This window comes from Thermothelomyces heterothallicus (genome assembly GCF_042370625.1).
Source record: "Thermothelomyces heterothallicus CBS 202.75 unplaced genomic scaffold P884_scaffold_26, whole genome shotgun sequence".
In the NCBI taxonomy this organism is placed as follows: domain Eukaryota; kingdom Fungi; phylum Ascomycota; class Sordariomycetes; order Sordariales; family Chaetomiaceae; genus Thermothelomyces; species Thermothelomyces heterothallicus.
In genome coordinates this window covers 273,766-299,018 of record NW_027192587.1, presented here as the reverse complement: position 1 = coordinate 299,018, position 25,253 = coordinate 273,766, and the positions used below count along the sequence as shown (strand labels likewise).

At 56.7% G+C, this 25,253-nt stretch overlaps 6 protein-coding genes across 6 annotated transcripts; 3 read left to right on the top strand and 3 right to left on the bottom strand.

Annotated features, from left to right (window-relative positions):
• Nucleotides 1-352: 352 nt before the first annotated feature.
• Nucleotides 353-3,306, top strand: P884DRAFT_249641 (uncharacterized protein). Its single transcript, XM_069440601.1, has 13 exons — nt 353-617; nt 708-887; nt 990-1,278; nt 1,382-1,473; nt 1,535-1,605; nt 1,655-2,195; nt 2,257-2,310; nt 2,377-2,395; nt 2,458-2,574; nt 2,631-2,674; nt 2,735-2,781; nt 2,846-2,975; nt 3,037-3,306. The coding sequence occupies exons 1-13, from the start codon at nt 359-361 to the stop codon at nt 3,045-3,047; spliced, it is 1,854 nt and encodes a 617-aa protein (XP_069294728.1). The 5' UTR covers nt 353-358; the 3' UTR covers nt 3,048-3,306.
• A 1,347-nt stretch (nt 3,307-4,653) lies between these two features.
• On the top strand, nt 4,654-9,624 carry P884DRAFT_208657 (uncharacterized protein; the record flags this gene model as incomplete). The annotated part of the gene is made up of 1 exon (XM_069438891.1): nt 4,654-9,624. One exon carries the CDS (start codon nt 4,654-4,656, stop codon nt 9,622-9,624), a length of 4,971 nt encoding a protein of 1,656 aa, XP_069294727.1.
• A 1,251-nt stretch (nt 9,625-10,875) lies between these two features.
• P884DRAFT_280075 (uncharacterized protein) lies at nt 10,876-13,110 on the bottom strand (the record flags this gene model as incomplete). Its single annotated transcript, XM_069443395.1, has 3 exons — nt 10,876-12,494; nt 12,553-12,982; nt 13,045-13,110. 3 exons carry the CDS (start codon nt 13,108-13,110, stop codon nt 10,876-10,878), a joined length of 2,115 nt encoding a protein of 704 aa, XP_069294726.1.
• A 3,428-nt stretch (nt 13,111-16,538) lies between these two features.
• Nucleotides 16,539-17,411, bottom strand: P884DRAFT_272262 (histidine phosphatase superfamily; the record flags this gene model as incomplete). Its single annotated transcript, XM_069442508.1, has 1 exon — nt 16,539-17,411. The coding sequence occupies one exon, from the start codon at nt 17,409-17,411 to the stop codon at nt 16,539-16,541; it is 873 nt and encodes a 290-aa protein (XP_069294725.1).
• A 516-nt stretch (nt 17,412-17,927) lies between these two features.
• Nucleotides 17,928-20,952, bottom strand: P884DRAFT_230096 (uncharacterized protein). The gene is made up of 5 exons (XM_069439775.1): nt 20,656-20,952; nt 20,453-20,585; nt 20,108-20,392; nt 19,243-20,026; nt 17,928-19,189 (listed from the first exon to the last, which is right to left on the bottom strand). Exons 1-5 carry the CDS (start codon nt 20,727-20,729, stop codon nt 18,276-18,278), a joined length of 2,190 nt encoding a protein of 729 aa, XP_069294724.1. The 5' UTR covers nt 20,730-20,952; the 3' UTR covers nt 17,928-18,275.
• A 970-nt stretch (nt 20,953-21,922) lies between these two features.
• P884DRAFT_280072 (uncharacterized protein) lies at nt 21,923-25,041 on the top strand (the record flags this gene model as incomplete). Its single annotated transcript, XM_069443394.1, has 2 exons — nt 21,923-24,055; nt 24,106-25,041. The coding sequence occupies 2 exons, from the start codon at nt 21,923-21,925 to the stop codon at nt 25,039-25,041; spliced, it is 3,069 nt and encodes a 1,022-aa protein (XP_069294723.1).
• Between the last annotated feature and the right edge of the window lie 212 nt (nt 25,042-25,253).

Below are 25,253 nucleotides of genomic sequence, written 5' to 3'. Positions count from 1 at the left end.
CTTCACTCTTAGGGCCTCAGTAGTTACCTCCCCCTATCCAGGGTTGATGCTTGATGCAGTGGTGAAACCTCGCTCTAAAATTGAGGGCTAGGGTTAGGGTCCCGTCCCGTTCAACCCGAGTCCTTGGTCGAGCCAAACCTTACACCGTAGCCTCCCGAGGCCTCCTCCAAAACGGTGACTCGATAAGTCACTTCGAAAATACCCCGCTGTGGGGTTATTTTTCAATTGGGTTCAGATCCCATCTGCACCGAAAACCTAACCTTCGCACACGGATCTGCCACACGCAGACGGTTGCCTTTGCACCCGTCGTTTTCATCCTCCGGACACTTTCCAGCCAGATTTACGCAGAATACCCGCCATGGCTGATTCTACCGCCCCCGCGCCTCCGACCGAGGAGGTTGCCAATTTGCACTTGGATGAAGTAACGGGCGAGCGTGTGTCCAAGTCGGAGCTGAAGAAGCGCCAGAAGCAGCGCCAGAAGGAGGCCGAGAAGGCGGCCAAGGCGGCCAACGCACCTCCCAAGCCCTCGAGCAAGCCCAAGAACGTGGCGGGCGAGGAGGAGAAGGACCTCAACCCTAACCAGTACCACGAAATCCGGTCCCGGCACATCAACGAGCGTACGTTTTCGATACATTTTTTTTCTGCGCAGTTGTCAGCCCCAGTTGTTCCGGGACGCTTGCTGATTTAGGTACTCCCGGGACATTCAGTACTCAAGAACCCCGAAACCAACCCGTACCCGCACAAGTTCCAGGTCACGTATGACGACTCCAAGTTCGTCGAGGAGTTTGGCCACCTCAAGTCGGGCGAGACTGCCGAAGACAAGGAAATTCGGATTGCGGGGCGCATCTACAACAAGCGCGCTAGCGGCTCCAAGCTGATCTTTTACGGTAGCAATTGCCCCCTCGCCCCCTCCCCCCCGGGGGGCCCGGCCCCCCCTCCCCAACCCTCATCTCGCGCACGACTGACAAGAAAGACGGGGATTTGAATAGACATCCGCACCTCCGCCGACACGGTCAGCATTGGCACACAGTTGCAGGTGGTCTGCCAGGCGCAGCTGGTCAAGGAGGGCAGCCCCTCGTTTGAGAAGCAGCACGAGAACATTCGCCGCGGCGACATCATTGGTATCATCGGCTATGCCGGCCGCACCAACCCCAAGAACCGGCTCGCTGAGGGCAAAGAGGGCGAGCTGTCGGTGTTTGCCACCGAAATCGTGCTGCTCAGCCCGTGCTTGCATATGCTGCCCAGTGTGCGGTTCCCGTTCTCGGATAGCGAACAGAGGTGAGTGGCTTCTCGGGGGGAGAGAGAGAGAGAGAGAGAGAGAGAGAGAGACTCTCGAGACCTCCTGATAGGAGGGCAGGTGGCTGACTTGTGGTGACGACAGGGCCCGTATGAGGTACCTGGACATGCTTTGGAATGACCGGACCCGCCAGGTTCTGTGGCAACGCAGCCGGATGGTGCGATTCATCCGAGACTGTACGTCTTGATTTCCCCTTCCCGCCTTCTGTCTGACGTGCTGGAGCTGACAGAGTCTCAGTCTTCCATGAGCGTCGCTTCATCGAGGTTGAGACCCCGATGATGCACGCCATTGCCGGTGGCGCCACTGCTGTACGTACAACGAACCTAGACGCCGAGAGGTGAGGCTGACCATCGCTAGCTTCCGTTCATCACGCATCACAACGACCTGGACATCGACATGTACATGAGAGTGGCTCCTGAGCTCTTCCTCAAGAAGATGATTGTCGGCCAGTTCGGCAAGGTCTTTGAGCTCGGAAAGAATTTCCGCAACGAGGGCATCGACCTGACGCACAACCCCGAGTTCACGTCCTGCGAGTTCTACTGGGCGTATGCCGACGTCTACGACGTGATGAAGCTGACTGAGGAGCTCGTCTCGTCGCTTGTCAAGGAGCTCACCGGCTCCTACAAGACCACGTTCACGACCCAGCACGGAGAGACGTACGAGATCAACTGGGAGGCGCCGTGGCGCAAGGTTGAGATGATCCCCGAGCTTGAGAAGGCCACGGGCGAGAAGTTCCCCCCTTATGAGGAGCTCCACACGGAGGAGACGAACCAGTTCCTGCAGAGACTCTGCAAGAAGATGAACGTCGAGTGCCCGCCGCCGCTTACCAACGCCCGCATGATCGACAAGCTGACGGGCGAGTTCATCGAGAGCACTTGCATCAACCCGACCTTCATCCGTGAGTGCTGCCGGTTTGAGACGGGATGGGAGGGTAGTATCAGCGCTGACTCGAGCTGCAGTCGAACATCCGCAGATGATGAGCCCCCTCGCCAAGTATCATCGGTCTAAGAAGGGTAAGTTGAGAGGGTGCCATGTTTTCTTTTCTTTTGGTTACCGTGCTGACTAACGATGTTGTACAGGTCTCTGTGAGAGATTTGAGTAGGTTGCCGTGCCGCTGTAAAGCAGCTCCTTCGGTCAGACGCATGTTGACTCCCTGATAGGGCATTCGTTTGCAAGAAGGAGATTGCCAACGCGTACACCGAGTTGAACAATCCGTTCGACCAGAGACTGCGTTTCGAAGAACAGGCCCGCCAGAAGGCTCAGGGCGATGACGAGGCGTATGTTGTGCCCGGTGTCCCGCAGCAACCGAACATGGCTAATAACCCTGCTGCAGCCAAATCATTGACGAGAGCTTCCTCAACGCGCTGGAGTATGGCCGTAAGTGTTGGCTCAATGCCTGTCTGCCTGTTGTCAAGATGTGCTGACGCGCATGTTTAGTTCCCCCGACTGGCGGTTGGGGCCTCGGTATCGATCGCCTTGCTATGGTGAGACACTACAAGGAGAAAACAAGGTTGACAAGTGATACCGAGCTAACGGTGCATGTCTTAGTTCATCACGAACAACTATTCGATTCGGGAGGTCCTTCCCTTCCCGTTCCTGCGTGAGGAAAAGCAAGGCACCAAGGAGAAGTCGGCGGCCGAGTTGGTTGGTGTCCAGCCCCTTCCTGAGGAAGGCATCCGTAAGTGGTTGTGCTCGTATCTGCTGGGCTAAAGCGTCCGGCTGCTGACTTTGTATTACAGCGCATAAATAGACGAGGATACCCCGGTATGTGACCGAAAAGAAAGCGTAGACGATTTGTTAAGGAGATCTGGGCTCTGTTTCTAGGTGTGCGGCTTGGTTGTTTACACGCCACGGAGCAAGTCAGCAGATATGCGATGGAAAACAGCCAGGCTTACGAGGAGCATGTAGTTCTTCAGTTGATCAAGCTCCAATAACTGGATCTACACTACACTACTCGTCGCGGCGTATCTGAACGGAACAAAAAATTCGGAGCATTCTTTTCATTGGGCCTGAATGAGATTGACTTGTGTTGTAGCCAATTCGTAGTGTCTTGATGATGGCGCATGTCTTGGCTGACGAACGTCATGCTGACAGCGCGTTCAGAGAGTTAGTGTATGCATTAAGGAAGCTCGAGGTTTAAGTGTAGGTCCGTACATTCGAATATAGCTTACGTACACTAGTTACTTCCTACTCCTTATAGCCACGATAGGAGACTTTCCCCCCTTTTTGATACTTCTTTTTGCCTGATTAATCAACTGCTTGTGGCGAACTTCACTAATGCATTTGAAGGGAGAATAGCGGAGGTTTCCCAATTTCTTACTTGGCTACTTTCTGATACTTGGGCAATTTTCTTCTCGTTTCTCTCCGCGATATTCTGGAGAATATATTGCGATACAGAGTCGTAGGGTTTCGCGGCATCCGGGGTTCCCATATCTTGCAATTAAATGGCGATCGGATGAACTGCGGATGCAACCCAGCTCTTTCAATGGCACGACGGGCTTGGCGTTACGTGGCATGAGGGGCAGAGCTCTGGGCGGGGACGCGAAAGCGAGGCTTAGTTACTCTAGGCAGTTACTCCCTCCAGAACTTTGTTTGAGAACCAGGAACCAAAATCGGGAGAGCCACAGCAGGACTGAGACTTGAATCAGCGCGCAAGTGGGTCTCAATTGCGACTTTCCATTACATTGTGAAAGCGCCATCATCGCTGTAGTGTCTACTGCGTTTGTAGAGTGCGATGGAATGGCCGCGTAGGGAGGATGTGCTGGCTATCCAAACGATAGTGTAATGGAACGTAAAAAGTATGAGGTAGGTAAGGTGTGGAGAGCACGCAATCATTCCCACGTTAGGCACCCCGATCGGTACCAACCTGAAATTACGCCCCAGATCGGGGAGGAACGAGGCTGTGAGCCGAAGCGCCGAGAGAGCAGTTTAACTACCAGACAAAAACTTCGGCTCGTTTTCAGATGGTCATTTTCTTTGATTCCAGCCCCTCAGCCTTTTTTTTTCTCTTTTTATTTTCTATTCCTGCGTCAATTCTGTTTTAAATTGCATTACCGGCGGCGCCTTGCAGGGCTGTACAGTACATACGTCGGTCCCAGATGATAAACTGACCTGAATTAACGCGGTCCGACAATTGCAGACGCAAACAGGGACCGTGACACGACAACAAATCCTGGGTACAATACCATTATTATAAAGCGAATATTTCTGTTCCCTCCCTTTCGGGTGCAAGCGCTGAGCAGCGCAAGGAGTAGCGCCGGCACGAACCACGCGACCCTTTGGGGTCTAGCACAACGCCAACGCCGCCGATCCGACTGGGAACGGAAAGGGTTACTAGTTAACGGCCTGGCGCCGCCATGGTGCTTTTCCGGCAGACATGGACGCTGACGCTCAAAAACTGGCTGATCGTCCTCGGCCGCCACAGCCTGGCGACCGTCATCCGCGCCTTTGTCCTGCCGATTATCTTGACCGCGTTCCTCAGCTTTGCGCGTAACCTCTTCGTGCCTGCGGCGACATTCGGCATCGGTGACGTCCGTCCGGTGCGTTCGCTGCTCGACGGGCTGGAAGTGGCTTCCGGGAGCGGCAGGAACCATGTCGTCTTTGTCAACAAGGGGTTCAGGGGTGGCGAGATCGAGCGCGTCATTGACGACTTGGCGACCACGGTGAGGAATGCGGGGAAGAACGCGACGATTCTGGAGAGCGAGGACGACGTGCCGTACATTTGCCGCGCCTCGCTCCGCGGTGTGACGCCGTGCTACGGCGCGGTTGTCTTCCACGGATCGCCGACCGAGGGCGGCGGTGGGCTATGGAATTATACCCTCCGCGCCGATGCCTCGCTCGGCGCTGGCCGCATCGACACCGACAAGGACACCAACGACGCCCAGGTCTACATGCTGCCCCTGCAGAACGCCGTCGACATGGCCATCTCTCGCCAGAAGGGCGGCGACGGCGGCGATATGACGCCGCTTCCCAGTGTCACGGACGAGTATCCCTTCACGTCACTCACCGACGAGGAGCGTAACGACCGGATCCGTGTCATTTACCAGAAAAATATCATAAGTTTTCTCGGCGTCACGTTTCTCGTCGCCATCATCGGTATTACCTACCACATGGCCGGCTTCATTGCCACCGAGCGAGAGTCGGGCATGTCGACCTTGATCGAGGCCATGATGGCCACAAAGAGCCGCTGGCAGCCGCAGGTCGCTCGCCTTCTGTCGTACCACCTGTCTTTTTCGGTGGTCTACCTGCCCGGCTGGGTCGTCTCGGCCTTGATTCTGTGGACCGGCGTGTTTGCTCACACCAGCGCCGTCGTCGTCTTCTTCTACTTCATCCTCTCCGGCCTGGCCCTGGGCTCCATGACCATCTTCGGCGCAGCCTTCTTCAAGAAGTCGCAGCTGAGCGGTGTGCTGCTTACCATTGTTTACATCCTGTTGGCTATCATCGCGCAGACCATCACCTCGCCTAAGACTTCGACCGTCGTCGCCCTGAGCCTTCTCTTCACACCCTGCAACTTCACCTACTTCATCACGCTCCTCGCCCGCTGGGAGAGAGAGGAATGGCCGACGGACCTTCTCCGGTCACCGCCCAACAGCCCCTGGGAGCTACCGGGCATCGTCTTCTTCGTGTTCCTTGCCGCCCAGGCCCTTGTCTACCCCGTCCTCGGCGCCCTGATCGAGAGATGGCTGCACGGCACTACCTCCAGCGGGCGCAACATCGTGGTTGGCGAGGACCGCGGCGATCTCGGCAGCGACTGCACCGTCAAGCTCGAGGACTTCACCAAGGTCTACCGCCCGGGGATCGTCCGCCGCATGTTCTCCTTCATCGCGAAGCCAAAGGAGCCCGTCGTGGCCGTGAACAAGCTCACCCTGAGTGCGACCCGCGGCCAGATCCTGGCCCTGCTCGGCGCCAACGGTAGCGGCAAGAGCACCACGCTCGACACCATCGCCGGCATCAACAAGGCCACGAGCGGCAACATCACCATCGACGGCACCGGCGGCCTGGGAATCGCCCCGCAGAAGAACGTTCTCTGGGACGAAGTGACCGTGTTTGAGCACATCCGCATCTTCAACAAGCTCAAGTCGCCCGGCCGCCATGCCACCGAGGAGGAGATCCGCGACCTGGTCCTTGCCGTCGACCTCGAGAAGAAGATCAAGGCCCAGTCGCGCACCCTGTCGGGCGGCCAGAAGCGGAAACTGCAGCTCGGCATGATGCTCACGGGCGGCAGCGCCGTCTGCTGCGTCGACGAGGTGTCGAGCGGCCTGGATCCCCTGAGCCGGAGAAAGATCTGGGACATCCTGCTCGCCGAGCGCGGGCGGCGCACCATCATACTGACGACGCACTTCCTCGACGAGGCGGACCTGCTGGCGGACTACATTGCCGTCATGTCCAAGGGCAATCTGCGCGCCAAGGGCACGTGTGCGGAGCTGAAGGACCGCCTGGGCGGCGGCTACAGGATCCATGTCAACAACGTGAAGTTGATCCCGCGCCTGCCCGATATTGCCGGAGTGAAGAAGAAGGCGACCCGGGAGGAGGCGTCTTACATGGCTTCGTCCTCGGCCATGGCAGCTACGGTCATCCGGGAGCTCGAGACGGCCGGCGTCAAGGACTATCGCTTCTCCGGGCCGACGATCGAGGATGTCTTCTTGCAGCTTGCCGAAGAGGTCCAGGCCGAGGGAGGGGACCTCGACTCGCGCGGGGTCCTGAGTTCGGCTGACGAGAAGTCTGCCACTGCCGACGGGATGAGCCAAACGGAGAAGGGCCTCGAACTCATGTCGGGGCAACCCGTCGGCTTTTGGCGCCAGGCCTGGGTGCTCTTCCTCAAGCGCTGCGTCATCTTCAAGAGGAACTGGTTCCCCACCGTCGCAGCCTTCGTGATCCCCGTCATTGCCGCCGGGTTGGTGATGCTGTTCGTCAAGGATCAACAAGCCGTGGGTTGCTCTCCCACGGACCAACTGTCGAGGAACGAGGCTGTCAACATATTCGACGGCGACTTCGAGATCTTTGTGGTCGGCGGCCCGGCGGACAAGTTTTCCGAGTCGAACCTGATGCGCCTGTTTGCGCCCATCTACATCAACACGCAAGGCAACACCGCCGGCGGCGGCGGCGAGATTGCCGGCGCTGGTGGCCTGTCGACCAGGGCAGTCACCAACGCTGCCGACTTCTTCCGGAATCTCACCATCGTCGATTCGATTGACGAGTTCAATCAAGCCGTCGTCCAGTGCCGCAAGAACATCACGCCCGCTGGCATCTGGCTGGGTGACGACCGCTCTCGCCCGACGCTCGTCTACAAAGGCGACGGGGTCGAGATGGTCAATGCCTGGTTTGGCAAGTGGGCTATGGATATGCTCCTGGCGAACAGCACCATCGCGACGACTTATGTCCCCTTCGACAGTCCGTTTACCCCCGGCGCCGGAGACTCGCTGCAGTTTCTGGTGTACGTCGGTCTTGCTCTGTGCGCCTACCCAGCCTTCTTCTCGCTGTACCCGAACTTGGAGCGCCGCCGCCAAGTCCGTGGGCTGCAGTACTCGAACGGCGTCAAACCGCTGCCGCTGTGGATCGCCTACCTGGGCTTCGACTTTGCCGTCGTGCTGGCCGGGGCCGTCATCAGCATCATCCTCTTCGCCGCCGTCGCCCCCGACCTCTGGTACCACATTGGCTACGTCTTCTTGGTATTCATCTTGCACGGTTTGGCGTCGACCCTCTTGGCGTACAACGTCTCGCTCTTCGCCTCGAACCAGCTGTCGGCCTATGCGTTCGCAGCTGCTTGGCAGGTTGTCATGCTTCTTCTCTATCTCATCGGGTACATGTGTGTCATCGTGTACGCGCCCGTCCACCGGATCGACTCGCTGGTGCTGGTTGTGCACTTTACCATCTCGGTGTTGGCGCCCATAATGTCCGTCATTCGCGCCCTGTTTGTGACCCTGAACTTGTTCTCCACGGCCTGCGATGGTCAGCAGCTGTCCTCCAACCCGGGCGCCATGGTCCAATATGGCGGCCCGATTCTGTACCTCATCGTCCAGGCCGTCATCCTCTTCCTCGTCCTCGTCTGGGCCGATGGCGGCAGCGCAGGCTTCAGCCTGTGGCGCGTGTTCAGGCGCTCCGCTCCTCCTTCGCAGAGCGATGCCGACGAGCGCGCCGCGATCTCCGACGAAGAAGTCGCCAACGAGCTGATCCGCGTCAAGTCTAGCACCACTGCCAATCCCGACGCCGGCCGCCCCGCGGACGGCCTGCGCGTCGTCAACCTGACCAAGACTTTTGGCAACAACATTGCCGTCGACAACGTCACCTTCGGCGTACCCCACGGGGAGGTCTTTGCTCTCCTCGGGCCCAACGGGGCCGGCAAGTCGACCACCATTTCCGTCATCCGCGGCGACCTCAAACCGTCGGCCGGAGGCGACGTGTTCGTGGAGAACGCCTCCGTCACGCGCCACGTTGCCGCGGCCCGCTCCCATCTCGGCGTCTGCCCGCAGTTCGACGCCATCGACGTCATGACGGTCGAAGAGCACCTGCGCTTCTACGCGCGCGTGCGCGGCATCCCGGACGTCGAGCACAACGTGTCGGCCGTGATCCGCGCTGTCGGGCTGAGCGCCTTCCGCACCCGCCAGGCGCACGCCCTCTCGGGCGGCAACAAGCGCAAGCTCTCGCTGGGGATCGCCCTCATGGGCAACCCGACCGTCGTGCTCCTCGACGAGCCCTCGTCCGGCCTCGACGCCGCCGCCAAGCGTATCATGTGGCGCACCCTGGCCTCCACCGTCCCCGGCCGCAGCCTCCTGCTCACGACGCACAGTATGGAGGAGGCCGACGCCCTCGCCGGCCGGGCGGGCATCCTCGCCAAGCGCATGCTGGCCATCGGCAGCATCGACCAGCTGAGGCAGCGGTTCGGCAACCAGCTGCACGTCCACCTCGTGTGCAAGGGCGCGCCGCGCACGAGCGACGCCCACGTGGAGAAGGTGCGCAGATGGGTGACGCAGACGTTTGCCGGGGCCGAGGTCGAGGACAAGACGTACCACGGCCAGATGCGCTTCAAGGTTCCTGCCGCAGCAGCCCTCGCGAGCGGTGGGGCCCAGGAGCAGGTGTGCGCCGAGGTTCCTTACGGCGTCGGCCATGGCTCCTCCTCGTTGTCGTCGTCCTCGTCGTCTGGGTCAGCCATCGGCAAACTGGTAGTCTTGTTGGAGGAAAATAGGGAGTACCTTGGCGTGGAACACTACAGCGTCAGCCCGACGACGCTGGATCAGGTGTTCTTGGCCGTGGTGGGGAGACATAACGTCAAGGAGGAGGGGTATCACGAGGATGGAAAGAAGAAGAAGTGGTGGAAGTTTGGGAAATAGAACCCGGGCGGTCTGATTCTTCTTTATTTTTGGGTGGTTTTTTTCGGGGTATGTGTGTGTGTGTGTGTATATTTTGTTTCGTTTTGTCTGGTGTCTTGCGTTTCATACATGGCATGGCGTGGAGGCAGGTACCGGGGGGTGATGATGATGGCCAGATGTGCGTTGCTCTCTCTCATGGGTTGTCTCCCTGCATCTTCTTGGACATCTCAACTCTCTGTGTGTACAGTACATGCGCCTCTTTTTCGCTTGGATATTTGGCCTCCAAAATAGAGCCGCGATTTAAAGGAGTTCAGAGTCACAGGGGAAGGAACAGAGTAGGGCCGTGTACAATAGATTTTTTTTCTCCTTATGTTTCTTAGCCACCTCAATTTTTGGGTCAGTCGCCATATGGCTTGGAGCTCCCGGGACCTCTTCACTGCCAATCTTCATTCAAGGTACAAAAACGGTTTCTGTGCTAAGCGCTGGCCGTGCCACGCCTTGGGGAGTAGTCTTGTGCAACCAGGGGCTGGTTTGGTTCCTTCGTTCCAAAACATATGTAGAATACGAGCTTCCCCAAACCCGGCCATTACAGAAGTTGTTTCCCCCCCCCCCCCCCTTTTCTCCCGAAATCAGCCTACATAGGAGGAATCACATCAAAGCAGATTGGATGCTGGGCGCACACAGAATCACAACCTGTCGTCACCCTTGGGTTCGCAGAGCAGAGTCCCTCTCCGAACCCATTGAATGCTGCTCCAGCTCGCTCAGACGAGACAGTCATGGGGGAGCTAGGACTTACGCTGACCGTAGGGAGACTTACAAAAGACCGACCAGTGAGGCTGAAGAACTAGACGTTGGCAACTGCTGGTGTTAGGGGCGGTCACTGATACATCTTTGCAGCCTTAGCAGTTGAGGGAGTTCTATCGAATGGGTTGGGATGGAAAAGGCACGGCTCCCTCTGCCTTTGAACAGGCGACTCACCCCGTTCAACGAGCATCGTAGAAGGGCCAAAGTAAAAAAAGTGCATTCATCACGAAGAATCGGCTCTTCTAATCGTCCATCCGACAAGATGCATGCAATATGTACAATATGAGTCAAGTATGCCATAACCTGCCTCGAACTTGCTACTTGCCCGTCCCAAGTCCATCCAAGCCTGCTCCGAGACTTTTGTTTTCTTTGCAGAAAGGGGGCCCCGAAGTTGCGCCGGGAGAGAACAGTAGCGGATTAGCTCCTGGGGGCGTCTGGTTCATACCAAGAGCGCCTGCCGTTAAGCACTCAATACCTCGGCCCGCCGCCTCTTTCAAGATCCTTGCTCCATGAGTCGTTGCCGTTGCCGTTGCCGTTGCTCTCACCATAGCCACCACGAGGTCCCCAGGGGTCGTTTCTGGTCTGCTGGTTCGGTCGACTCGCAGTACCGCCATACTCACTGCCATTGTCCCCACCGTACTGTACAGCATTGATCATATTCCTCAGCGAGCTGTTGCTAGGGCTCGGCTGGTGATACGGCTGGAAGGGTTGGAACGGTCGGCTGGAGCCCTGATTGCTTCTCAACGAGCCGCGGCTATCGGTTGGTTGGTGGAAGGGCCGCATCGGTTGGGTCATTGCTCTGGAAGGAGGGAATTGAGGCTGGCCTCGTGGGGCCATGGGATTTGTGGCGCTGCGGATTGGGTGCCCGCCTGGCCCCGGCCCGCGCGGTGACATCGGATTGCTGCGATAAGTGTTCATTGACGGACCGGGACTAGCACGGCCATTCGACCGATTGTCAAAGGCCGCTCCGTTGCTGTCGCCAGGGTACGGTAATCTCATGTCGTTAGGATGGGTCGACCAAGTGTCATGGCGCTGCGGCAACCTGTTGGCCTCGGCATAGGGAAACCTGCTATCTCCGGGATGTGGAGAACGGGTATCGCCGCGTTGGGGTGGTCTGCCGTCGCCTGGATAGGGCAACCGGGGCTGATTCGGACCAGGCCCGCTGTAGTTGAAAGATCCCGTGGGTGACTTGACGGGAGGCGGCTCGGGTGGCATCATCTCCGACGTGAAATTTGCGGGGCTTGCTGTATAGTTGCGTAGCGACGAACCATTCGAAGCCATCTGCTGCGTATGGGGAGCGGGCCCGTAGCTCCTGTTGGACGACGTGGTTGCCGGTCGCGCGGGCGGATACCCGTCGAAGTCGAGCGGAGGCAAGGTGGGTGTCGAGGATCTGGGAGGAGCCATACCCATCCCGGCTGCGCTTCCAAGGAGCGAGGCCTCAGCAGAGTATTCGCTCCCTGTTGTGCGTTTGGTTTCCGACCTCGTTGGCATTGGCGGCCTTCGACCAAGTGAGTTCATTTCGAAACTGCCAGGGCTGCTTGGACGGGAAGGCTTCTCGGTGAACGAAGCGAAGGTATCGGCACGGTTCAAGGTTGGCATCTGGGGGAGATCGTCGTCGTCGAGAACGGGGAGGGACGGCTTCATCGTCACTGGCCTGTCCCCACCGTTCTTCTTGGCCGCCTTGAGCTCCGCCTTTTTCCTCTTTCGCTCTTCCTCGGCCATGGCCTTGTTGATCTTGATTGAGACAATCTGTTTGAGGCGCTTGTTGACTTTGCGCTCACAGAAGCCAGTCAAGCCGCCATCCTCGCGCGGGATGTAGCTCCACAGGAAAAAGACGAAAAACAGAGCAGCCAGGAGCAATGAGAGGAAGGAGAAGACCCAGATGACGAGCGTGAACAGCATGCCGGAAAGGATCACGGCCTGGCGAGGCTCCTCGGTTGCCAGAGCTTTGATCTTATCAAAAAAGTCGGCGAGCGACGTCTCGAAGCTGGATTGGTTGATCTGGAGCCGCGCATCGTAAACCGAGTAGAGAGTGAGTGCGTTGATGGCTTGGCGAGGCCCAGAGCAAAGAAGGACGCGAATCCAAGCTTATTCATCGTTAGCCAACACTCCCATGCAATGCCGTCTCCGAAGGGGCTTCTCTACATTGAAAGCTGAAGAAGGTAAACAGGGCGATGTATTCGGCGCCCTTTTTACTCTTGGTGAGCTCCGCAAAGACCAAGAATCTCTTCCAACCTCGGCCTTCTCCCATCCGAATGCTCTCGAGGCGGGCAGCAAGACTGTCCAGGAAACATTCGGCGACGCTTCCTCGGCGCATAATGGTTATGGCGCGGAAATACTCGTATGCCAGATTTGCGACGGAAAGGAGAATACAAACGGTAAAGATCCATTTCGAGATGTCGAAGGGGATAAACTGAGCGGGCTCAATTTGTGAAGACCAACGGTTAAAGGCAAGAAGCTGGTAGGCGGTGAATATATCGACTGCATAGACGGCGAGCGAAATGATTAGTGAAAACCAGAGATAACCGTAGGCCACTGGCGTGAAGACAGAGGTGGATTTGAAATCGTTGAGACTCTGGAAGCAAATCGTCAATCGATCATGGCCCGGATCTCTGGGCGTATCCTTGGGTCACTCACGATAAAGTCCCATTTCTGTTCTGGCTTGACCTCGACATGACGTCTGCGGTGACTGAGGAATCCCATCGTGATGGCAGCGCGAGCCAGGCGCAAAGAAATGGGCTAACCGGGCCGCAAAGGTTGACGTGTCGACACTGTCGAGGAAGTGGATATGAAGACGAAGTAGTTCGGCACAATCAATGCGCCGTGGGAGGGGGTATCGCAAAGGAAGAAATGCTGGGAGAAAAAGGAAAAAAAAAGCACCGTAACCGCAATACGCAGGAGTCGTTCCTCGCCCGCGAAGATACCGACTATACCTACGTCGCCGAAAGAAGACGACACTTACCGGCTCTCGGTGAGGATGAAATCACGGAGCCGGCTGAAGACAAGAGACGAGAAGGAAGGAAACGTCAGAAAGTGGGTTAGATTGTTCGGTTCAAAAGGCCAGCAGCGGCCTCAGCAGCGCTTCCTCTCCGCTCGCATCGCGAAGACAGATTGTTGCCGGGGGGTCCGGAGTGTTGAGCAGCAATGCGTCCGAGAGAGGGACAGGGAGCGCGCTGCGAATGTTGCCTCGGTGCTGTGGCGAACCGGCACAATGGACAGCGCCCGTTGTGTCGGGTCGGAAAAGAGAGCCCGAAGGGAGTGGAGGTGCGGTGTCGTGGTGATAGTGAATGAGCAGCGATCTCCGTCTGGGGGGACGTGGTAGAGGGCGCTGGGAGAGAGGAAGGAAGGGAGGGGCAGGGGGGGGGGGGGGGGATCGGGTTCCAGGGTTTGATCGGCTGGGCACGGCTCCCAGGCAAGAGTGTCGAGTTGACCGAAGCGGTAAGTGATATGTCGAAGCGACAATGGAAGAGGATCCGTTGACAGTATGTATGTATGTATGTATGTACTTGTTATAAAAATTGCGCAGTCGATAGCCTATTACAGTAAGTGGTCACAAGTCCGGGACCGCCCCCACATTTCCCAGCCACCTACATTTTTACCACCAGACTTTGATATAGGATATCTCAACAACTACAAATTGTATAGAAAAACTATTTACATTAGATAGTAGCCCTGGTTCTAAGCTTTAATATTTTATATACCACCCACTGGCTTTTTTGACTACGGTCAGCCGATGTAGCATTCCCTAGATTAGCCTATCAATTAGCCCCTGCTCAATAGCCTACTACGCCTCCCGTAGGCACTTGGTAAACTCTTTAATATCTACCTTGTTCTACCTCAAATTCTATAGATCTAGGAACATCGTATATAGCCTCTATTTAAGAGCTACCTATACGTATTTAATAGGGTTTAAATCAGGGCTATATACGGGCTATTTAATCTAGGAAATCTTCCACGCCAGGAGCTACTATTTGGTCGATTTAGATATATAGATAGGAGCGTTATCCTACTAAAAATGCTAAGTCTCATTATAATAAGGTAGAAGGCCCTCTTCTAGAGCCCTCTAGTATAACCAGGCTATATAGCTATAGCGTAGAGTGCTTAGATCCCTCTCTATAATGACAAGCTTACTCCGACCACCTACCTATATTACCCCCTATACTATAATGGTAATATTTACCTATATATAGTTCTTTAAGTTAATAAATCGGCGGTCGTACTTCTCAAAAGGAAAACGGAATACCTAGGTAGTCAGATTTAAAGAATTATTCTAATAGGAACACTTATCGGAAAAGATAGTCTAAGATTATTAGAAAGATCTAATAGAATAAGTATATTATATTTAACTTACCTATATTAGTTTATCCGTTTTTCTAAGCCAATCGTATATAAAGTTATACCGATCTTTTGCTACCTTCTTTAACAAGGGAATCCTCCTTTTAGTACGCCATTTCCGTAGATAATAGGCTTAGAGGTATCGTCAGATAGTTAAAGGTAATACTTTCTTCCTAATCGTGTTAATTAGAGCCTTCTATACTATATGTCGGTTTTTCTTAACTATCAAAAGGATATACCGTTTTTCTAAACGCGAAAGAACCTCTAGACGGCCACTTCGAGGTTAGGACTCAAAAGTATGGTAAGATTTCTATAGTTTAATTACGTGGTAGATGGTATATCAGGATACGCCGAAGAGGGTTACCAGGGATCGCTCGCTTTAGCTAGTCGCTATAAGACTATAAATAACCATTCGAATATATAGGCTTAATTCCTGGTTTGGCTGGTGGTTTACCATCAATTTACGTATAAAATCGTGTAGATTGAGGGCTATCTTGTTGAATTGTAGGATGTAGAAGAAAAGGTAGGATACGCGTGGGTGTCGCGAAACGCGTTTAAGTGGGTGGGGTGGTCCGGGATTTTTGACCCCTGATTGTATTGTTGGATTGTCGGGAACAATAGAGCCCGGTGTGGTTGTTGTGATGGCGAATGGCGCGTTGTATTGCCCAATTCGACGTAAACAACTGGTATTCACTGTGACATGCGATAATGAATGGCTAGGTCATCGGTCGTGTTTCCAACTGATCCCCGAACGGCCACCCTGACAACGTGCGGAAGGCCCACGGAACGAAGGAAGCGTGAGGGAGAGGCGCATCTGCGACGAGTGGAGAGGATATGTAAGGGGCCATGAGCTGGAAGGCGCAGGGCATCCTGGCCCTGCCCAAAGCGGAACCTGTTGCGGCCTCGGGATGCTCGCGCGATTGGTCGGATGTTGGGCCCACGCGGGGGTTCAACCCATCTCGACTTCGGGGCAGCAGGAAATCAGCGCTTAGCGAAGCGACTTTCCGCATGGAGCAACCGATGTGCACGGATATTTTCTGGAGCAAACCCGACTCCGAATGCAGGGCAGTAGGGCAAACCCCCCTGCTTCTGCCGCCCGGCCCGTTAAAGTTCCTCTCTATCATCCGATGATTGGTCAAGCGAGGCTGCCCCTTGCATGGCTCCAAGTCGCTTTCAGACCCTATGAAACATCTGCCCAACCACTGACAGAAAAAGTTTGATTGGAAACGGCTTGCGAAACACGGAACGTTGATGCCGACGAAGCAGGATGCGGCTGGCGGCTGCCGACACGGATTACGCGACGCGACGGCAGCTGCAACGCTTGGCACAGATGGCCTGCGAGTATGTGGAAAAAAGGGAAAACAAGCAGAAGATCGAATGGTGTGGTCAAAATGGTTCGTTTAGATGGCACCGCTTCTGCTCGCCGGAGCAACGCAGCAAATCGCCGTGATGTGAGAGACGATAGGATCACTACTAATCTCTACTAACTACTACGTATGTGTATACAGTGTAAACGGTACTCAGGTATCGTGCCAAGCTTTGCACCAACCAGGCTTTTTTCACGCGCGCTCTGCGGGATGCGTATATACCAATACATGAAGCCGACACTGTGATCTGCAACATGTGAAACACAACAAGCTGATAGTTACTCCAAGTTTTTCTTGTTCGCTGTCGAGCTCTAATTCGCAACACGGTCTACGAAGTATATTCTGTCTACTCGGTCGGGACGATCATCGCTCGCTCACAACAACAACAAAAAAAAAAAAAGTTGTTTCGCCACGCTTCCCTTCACTCATTCATTCCTTTTGCGCCTTCTCCTCATCATCATCACCACTACCATCACCACCACCACCACCACCACATTCCTTCCTCAACTGTCCTTCCACCGCACACCTCAGCTCCATCTGCTCCGTCTCGGTCAGCGGGGCGGCGCTGCCCCTCCTCCTCCTCCAGCTGGCGTCCGTCTCCCGCAGCCTCGCCTCCCCCTCCCCCTCGTTCCCCCCGGCGCCGTCCTGCCCCTGCCCCTGCCCCTGCTCCTCCGCGAACTCGTAGGTCCTCCACTCCGTGTTCGCCCACCCCGTCCCGGCCTGGGGGTTCATGCCGTCCCAGTCCTGCGTCAGGAAGTGGAGGAAGCCGCCGTGGGTGACGACGGCGACGTGGGCGTCGCGGCCCGGGTGGGCGGCCTCGAACTGGCGCCCCAGCTCGCGCAGCCAGGCGCGGGCGCGGCGGGCGCGGGCCTCGAGCCGCTCCATGACGGGCGCGAACGCGCTGCCGCCCGTCTTGACGTTCCACCCGGGCGCCACCAGCGACAGGTCGACCTGCCCGCCCGGCCCGAACTCGGCCGCCAGCGCGGACGGGTCCGAGCCCGTGTCGCACGGGCTCGCCGACACCTCCTGCACGTCGGGCAGCGCGACCACCGTCCGCCGGACGAGGGACGAGTCTTGCGCCCGCAGGGCCGGCTCGAAGGACAGCAGGCAGGTGTAGAGGGTGCGCCGGAGCGGCGAGGCCACGAGGTGGGTGAGCTGCCCTTGGTAGGGGAACGTCTTGGCCAGCTGGGCGCACTGCTCCTTTCCGAGCGGGGTGAGATCCGGGTCGGGAACCGCCTCGTTCTCGGCGCAGAGGTTGTGGACGCCTTGCGCGTGACGGACGAGATGGATATAGGTAGGCATTTTTTTTCCCCCGCCCCCAGGTTCAGAACGGGTTGGTTGTGTCAAGATCGTGTGAACGAGCGGTTGGTGGCGCCCAGCGTGTCAATCAATGAGTGGTCCCTGGGCGGGGGAGAGAGCGCGGAAATGAGGGTCTACGCGAACAAGCCAAGGTGCGCGTGGTGGTCAAGGTAAGGCAAGGAAGATTGTTTGCTGCGGAGAGGGACCAAAACAGACTCTCGGTCAGACTACTCCGAACGGATACCTGTGTATCTGACCAATATCATCTGCGGTGGATGTTGTTGGTGAGTCCGTGTAATGGGTTTCCAGTCCGAAACTTCCAGACACCGCATGTCCTGGCCGACGTCTTTCTCCACTAGTGTACCTGGTCAAGTCCGGTGCCGGATCGCGTTCGCGCCCTAACCCGGGTCTTGTCTCCTCAAAAGGGACCCGCCCCGCCAACGGCGGTGCCACGACAAGTCCCGGCAGGCCGCTATTGGCCGCCGGTGGTCATTACGTCAGCCTTCTCCGGCTTCCGGCGGGAGAACAAGGACAGGGCAGGACCATGGTTGAGCGTCAGGGGCAGCTTGAACCCAGGTAAGACGGAAATGCTCTTCTGGCCGGTAAGCTCCGCTCCTTTATGTCACCACATAAACATCCAAAGACGGGGCCGCAACGTTGCTCCAAAGCTGATAATGCTCATGCACCTCACCACTCTGTTGAAATACAGAATAGAATGTCGCCGAACCCAAGGGCAACAAAAGCCTTCGTGGATCCTCCTTGAACGCCGTCAAACCCACAGATTCCTACATTGTCCACGTCTGGGAAACCCTTGCTTCGGATGAGTCCATCTCTTCGACTTTGTGTATCCTTCAAACTTCAGACCGTTCACAAGTCAATCAGGCTTTCCTCCACAGCTGGCTGCTTCGGTGCATGCTGTGGGGCTGACGGAAACGCCTCCTGGGTATATCCGGGATACGCACTGCTGGGAGGGGCTTTCCAGACCGGCGGGAGCTGCGTCTGTTGAGCGGCCGGGTGCTGCCAGTATGGCTGCTGTGACTGCGGCTGCGGTTGGTGTGTCTGTTGTGACTGCTGTGACTGCTGCGTCTGCTGCGGCTGGGACGGCTGAGCAGCAGTGGATGCCGGCGTTTGCGGGAGAGAGGGCTGGTACGAGTGCATTGGCTGGGAAAGGTTAGGATAAGGTGACATGGCAGGGTCCGGCGGGGAGCTGGCGGCCTGGTGTGGTTGTTGCTGGGGTTGCGTGTTAAAGTAGAAGGACGCGTTGGGGTCGGCCGTGGGGGTAGTGCCGACCGAGTCGTTCGGAGTGGGAGCAGAGAGCTGCCCCTGGGCTGGGTTTTGCCGCGGCTGAACTGGCTGAGGAGGCTCGTTCGGCGGGTAACTCGGCTGCTGGCCGTACTGCTGGGCAGGCGTCGCGGGGCCCCAACCCCCCGTGTGCTGAGGCATCTGTTGTGGAGGGTACTGGCTGCTCGAGGGTCCAGCAACGGAACCCCGCTTGTCGTAAGTTCCTAGCTGGGAGGGTGCCGGGTGCGGATAAGACATCTGTGTCGCCGGCCGGTTGTAATCATGCTGCTGCTCCCCTGTATAGAAGCTCTCCGCCGGCCCGGCAGCGCTGGGTGCACTAGGATGCAATGAAGGATACGGCCCGGAAGTTTGCCTCGGGGACGGGAAATTGTAGCCCCCTATACTGTGTTGGCTGTAGGCCTTCGATAAGCGTTCTTCCAGCATGCGGTCGTAATAACGGACTACCGTCGACAACTTCGCATGCAGATCGAGTAGGGTGTCTGAGAGAGAAGTCAGCCAATTGCAGTCTGGCCTTGCTCGAGAACAGACTCACCATGTTTGCTCATCGTTTCCCCATAGGTTCGGGCAAGTTTTGGTCGAAGGGCCCCGATGCTATCGTAGAGCTCCTGGATTTGCGGCTCTCGCAAAATGGTTCCCGGCGGCTGTGTTTGTAGGCGGTCGACAAGCGTGGCGAAGAGGTTGATGTTCTCCGCTTCGACCGGCGTAAGCTCATAGTCGTTCTTAGGCAGTGTGAAGGGTGCGGGGGATGACGAGGAGGCCGCGCCCGAGGCTTGCTCCTTCAGTGCCGCCACATGTTTCTTCTTCTGCTCCTCCATATCAGCTAGAGACGCCGCAATGGCGGCCTTCAGATCCTCGTCCTCCTCCTCAGCCACCTTTGGCGTAGCATGGCCATTCGTCTTTTGCTGGCCGGAGGCTGTTCCGTTGGCCGCGTTGGACGAGTAACCTCTCGAGTTGTTCTTCACGTCTTCAAGGCTCATTGCTAAGGCCTTCTTCAGGTCCTCGTCAAAACCGTCATCCACCCGAGCGTCTCGCGGCTGCATCGACGAGCCGCGGGGCTTGTTAGAGTGCGAAGTGTGACTGGCAGAGCGCTCGTGATGAATTCCGCCGCCTCTAGAAGACTTGTCGGTAAGTTTTGCGTAGCACCCATCATCTACTCGGACTGGCTGAAGGATGCCGAGATGAGGAAGTGGCAGGGTTTTGCTGGAACACTGCTGGTCGAAGCAGTTGCCGCAGTTGCGGCAATGATGTTTTCGGTTGGTAAATGTGAATGGGGTTCGGCATCGCATACAGACGTCGGAGTCGACCCATTCGGGGGGCTAGGCAGCGTCAGCGACCGCACTTCTTCCTTCCCCAGCTCGAAACCTAGAAAAAAAGAAGGAAAAAAAAAAAAAACATACCGCGCTGCTGTCGAGCATACTGCTGGCGACCGTAACCCGAGGGGGAAACTGGAAACCCTCCCTCTGCAGCGTCCTGTACACCTCGCCAATGTATCCGAGTTCGTAGCGACCCTCAGAAGCCGTAGCCCAGGATTGGATGAGCTCGAGGATCTTGGCGCGCACTTCGGGGTTCACCGTGCCAGGCCCAACTGCTTTAAGAAGCGACACCAGGCTCTCCATAAACTCCCTAGAGGCAATCTCGGTGAGGAAATGGGCACCACCGTTCTTGACGCAGGTATCGGTGAGCTGGATCGGTTAGCAACCGAGTCCACGCAGTGAGGGGCTCGGCGCGATGCTGATGCTTACATTTAGAGCGCTGAGCTGGGTGTTCGGGTTCTTGTTGTTGATGCGCTTCTTGAGCGATCGCATGGCTTCTTTGGGCTGTACCGTCTTCGACCTGATGATGTCGGAAATCTCGAGGTTGAGCGCGATGTCTTCACTGCGTGCGATTACAGATCAGTCGGGAACTTTTATCGTAGGTTTGCGGTCGAGGATTGGTGCGTTCTTACAGGCTGCTGCTCGTGGCCTTCTCTATCTGCTCATCGAGGGCACTGTTGGCCCCAGACGACCACCAACCCATCATCTTGACAGGTTGAATGGGGGGAGGGTAATGCAGGTGATGACGGTGGCGGATGGGCGGGCGGTTCGTTTGGGTCGCGCGCTGAGGTGGTTGGACGATTGCGGGGTCAGCAACTTGCGTCGCTTCGTCGTTCGTTCCGTTGAAAAATCGAGATGATCCGGGGAGAGATATCAAGACAAAATCTGTGCCTCAATAAGAAGTGCGCAGTCCGTTCGACGGTTTACGCAGCGGACGTTTGCGATGGAGAAGGTCGGGAGTTCTGATGCAGGTGCCTGCCGTTGGTTACGTATGGGGCCGGGCCGCCTTGCGGGGCCAAGCTTGCCATCGCGGAGGCGCTATGATGGCACCCTTACACCCTTGCACTGACTGACCGAGCATTGATTTGAGCACGCATTTATGGCTCGCCTCATCCTCCTCCACCGGGGATGCCATCGACGGGACGACGGGCACGTGTTCCCGCGATTGAGCTGCTCTTTCTCTCTCTCTCTCTCTCTCTCGCTCTCGTCATCTTTCTCTTCTTTCTTGAATACTTGTCCTCCATTTCACCAGACGGGATTTCCCATAATGCACACAGCACATCCAGAGCTTTGGCGCTTAAGGCGGCCGCGTTGTTGGGTAACTTCCCTGCTTCGGCGATGTGAGCCACTGCCAAGACGGTCACTGGCAAGGTACCGAGGGTCGAGGGGCTTCGTCACAACGAAGTCCCGAGCCTACCAGGTGCCTTCCCCAGACACCCCACATGGCAAAGACGACAGCTCGACCATAACATCCCGCTCTTGGAGATTCGAATAAATCGTAATAAGTCGGCAACAAAGAGGAGCCCTTCCGCCTCAGAAAAGAAGCGATAGGCCATTTTCAATTTCACATCTCCTAAACGCGACTCTCGTTCAATCTCCTTTGCCGCCTAGCTTCCTCCAAGTTTCGGCGCTTGACCCTCTCTAGTCGCGCAGTTTATCGTTTCACACGGGTCCAACTCTGCTGACGACGCACGACGCACGACGCACGACTCACGACGCACGACACACGGTGACACGAGAACACTCGGCACCGACCCCTAAGCCATGATCAGCTTGTTTTCAGTTGAGTAAACTCTGTTGCCGTTACTCGCCCCGTGACCTGGCGTCCGGACTTCGCCTCCTCAACACCACGTCGCCAACGGCCTGGCGAGCGCCACAGAAAGAGTCACGGTTCCTTCCATGCCGGGCTCGACTACCATGCTGAACGATGCGCCTTCAGGAACCCTGAGCGGACGTTCCGATGGCGCAAAAGGCGGGAAGCGACCGTTGCCGCATATCGACGACATCACCTCCGTCACTGTAGACGTCGACTCGTACGCGCCCGTCGAGAAAGTCCTTCAGGCGGCAGAGACCTATTTGCGGCAAGCTGAGTCGTCCAAAAATTTTGGCCGACCCGACCTTGCGCTCAAAGACTACATACGGACCAACATTCTTCTTCTCGATGTCCTAAAGCAGAACAAGGGATGGGTGTCATTACAGCGCGACAACAGGGCCCAATTTGAGCGATACCAGCGGCTGGTACGGCAGGTACATGCCGCGCACGGAGATTTTGAGGCTATCAAGGACCAAATAAAGGCCGACAACGCGAGAACGGGGGTTGAGCCCACCAGTCGCTCCGTAGGATCGGCTGGAAAGGGTGCTATCAACGGACAGGATAAGGACACAACCCCAAACGGCACCGCAAAAGAGAACGGTGTTGCGGCGTCGCCTCCACCGAGAAGCAAGCCTGTCGTCCACCCAAAGCCCAAAAATCTCCATGGAAATGCGCTACCGCCAGGACCGGGGGCGGCCACCCAGGCCAGGGCCCAGGACCTTGTCCAGCGTTTCGCAAACCTCCGAGCGGGCGCAAACAACGCTTCCCGCGGCGCACACGCTAGGACACAATCAGAAATGTCGCCAGCGCTAATCGGGTCGCTGGCATCCTCAGTGGTGCCGCTTTCGAGTCCGCCGTTGAATGGCGCTATTCCCGAGTTACCCCGGATGCCTGCCGCTATTTACAACCCACCACGAGGCACTATCTCGAGCGAGACGGCTGCTCTTCCCACCAGCGCTCCTCGCGCCATGTTTACGAGGACTAGTTCGGCAGCCTCTCTAAGCACTGTCAAAGCGGACAAGCCACCACCTTCTCCTGAAGGCGCAGCATCCACAAGCGCTTCAGTGAAGCGGCCTAGACCGGCTGTCCCAGATGGGGACACAATATCTGTTGAGGATCTGCTCCGGTGCATGAGGACTGGCGCCAAGGACCTGTCTATCCTTCTCATTGACATCAGAAGTCGTGAGGATTTCGATGAGGGTCATGTCATGTCGCAGGCCACTATCTGCGTCGAGCCCGAGATACTTACAAGAGACCATATTTCGGCGAATCAAGTTGCAGATAGCCTGGTTTTGGCGCCGGCAGCCGAGCAACTACTCTTCGAAAAGCGCCACGAGTTCGACTTGGTAGTGTTCTACGACCAGAACTCCGAGCAGATCCCTGACAGACCGCAGACACCCCAAGCGAAGGCTGTATCTGGCTTGTTCAATGCCCTCAGCCAATATGATTTCCCAGGTGCATCAGGGTTGAAGATTTCGCCGAAATTGTTGCGAGGGGGGATAGAAGCGTGGACCAGTCTGGTGGGCAGCGCGAGTCTGCAGTCCTCGTCGACGACGGCATCCAGAAAGTACCCAGCAAGCCCCATGACACGGTCGTTTCTCAACTCGCGCCAAAAGTACGTTACTCGACCAATCCAGGATCCGGCAGAAGCCAAGCGCTGGGAGGATACCATTGCCGATACTGGTGGGATATCACCCGTCAGGACAACCGAGGACTTTCTCCGCCGGTTCCCTCCCATTTCAGAGCACAAGGAGTCGATGGTGTCTCCCGCCAGCCCTCCGATGAGTCGGCCGCAGAGCCCTTTTCAGTCTCGCCTCTCTCACGAAGAGAATCTTTACAAGTCCCTCCCGTCGCCACCGGCGCGCCCGCCTCCAGCAGTCCCCCGGAGAAGCTACAGCGGACTTGCCGAAGCCGAAGACAATTCCTTGGTGTTGGCCAAGAAGTCCGGGGCCCCAGTTGTCGACACAGTGCGGAAGTTTCGGACAGGTCTGCAGAATCCGGGCGTTTTCTGTTTTGCGAACAGCTCTTTGCAAGCCATGTTCGCCACGCCGGGCTTTGCGCGCGAGATATGGACAGGGGCTTGGAAGGAATTGTATAAGGTGCCTATGAAGCCGGACGAGAAGTTTGAGAATCCCCAGCTTCTCATCAAGTGCTTGACCAACCTGTTTCACTGGCTCAACCAAGGTTCACTCCGATCACTCGCGGCTAAGACGTTCATGGTTCGTCAAGTCCCGCAGCTGTGAGGTTGACCGTCACTGACAAGTCACAGGAATACATCCACTTCATCCACTCTAAGAGCTCGGACGGTAAAAAGAAGCCGGACTGCGACATCTTCGGAGGCTCCTCTCAGCAGGATGCTCAAGAGTTCTACTCTTTCATCATGGACAACATTCATGACGAAACAAACGTCCGTCGGGACGTGAAGCCTTCCAAGGAAGAAAAGCCCTACACGCCAAAGGACGGCACCATCATCCAAAACGCCATGGACTATTGGCGCGACTATTCCAAATACAGTGCCTCGATCATAGACAAGTACTTCCGCGGCCTCGAGGTTTTCATCTCACGCTGCCACAACCCCGCCTGTCGCCAGGAGATCCGCCTCTTCCAGCCGTGCGACGTCTGGATTCTCAACCTCGCCGGCATGGGTGACCCAACCGACCTCGACAGCCTGCTCGCCAATCATCAGACCTCGGAGCACTTCCCCGATCTGGTGTGCGAGACATGTAACAAGCCCGGGCGCACGCGCAAAGCCAAGTTTGCGCGCCTCCCCGACCGCCTCGCCTTCTGCCTCAATCGCTTTAACAGCGCCGGCGCCGGAGGCGGCGGCTTCAGTAACCGGTTCATGTCGTCGGGCAAGATACATAGCAAGGTCCGCTTCCCGATCCGCGACCTCGACCTGACGCGCTACTGTGCCGAGCCCGACCCGGACATGGCGACGACGGATGACCGCCACTTTGCCGGCAAGATGCGGTACGATTGTTACGCCGTCACGGTGCATGTCGGGCAGGGGATCAATGGCGGGCATTACTACAGCTACGTGCAGGACGAGACATCCAAAGACCCGACCGATTGGTTCAGATGCAATGATGAAGTGGTCGACCGTGTCAAGATCGGGAGTGGGCAGCCGGGAGATATGACCGAGGCCATGTATCAGAACGGTAATACGTCAGCGTACATGGTCTTCTATCGGCGACAGGGGACATGAGGCTTACGACGGTTAATGGTTGGTTGGTTGTTGGTTGGTTGGTTGGTTGGTTGGGAATAGAAACGCGTGGTCGAGTAACCAACTGGGTGAGTGAGCTGAGCTGTGCAGCATTTTTTTTTGGACCGGAAAGGAGGTGGGAGTTTGAGAGATACAAGCGATTGATTACCTGTGGTCATTTTTTTTTTTTTTTTTTCGGAGTGGAGGGATAGCAA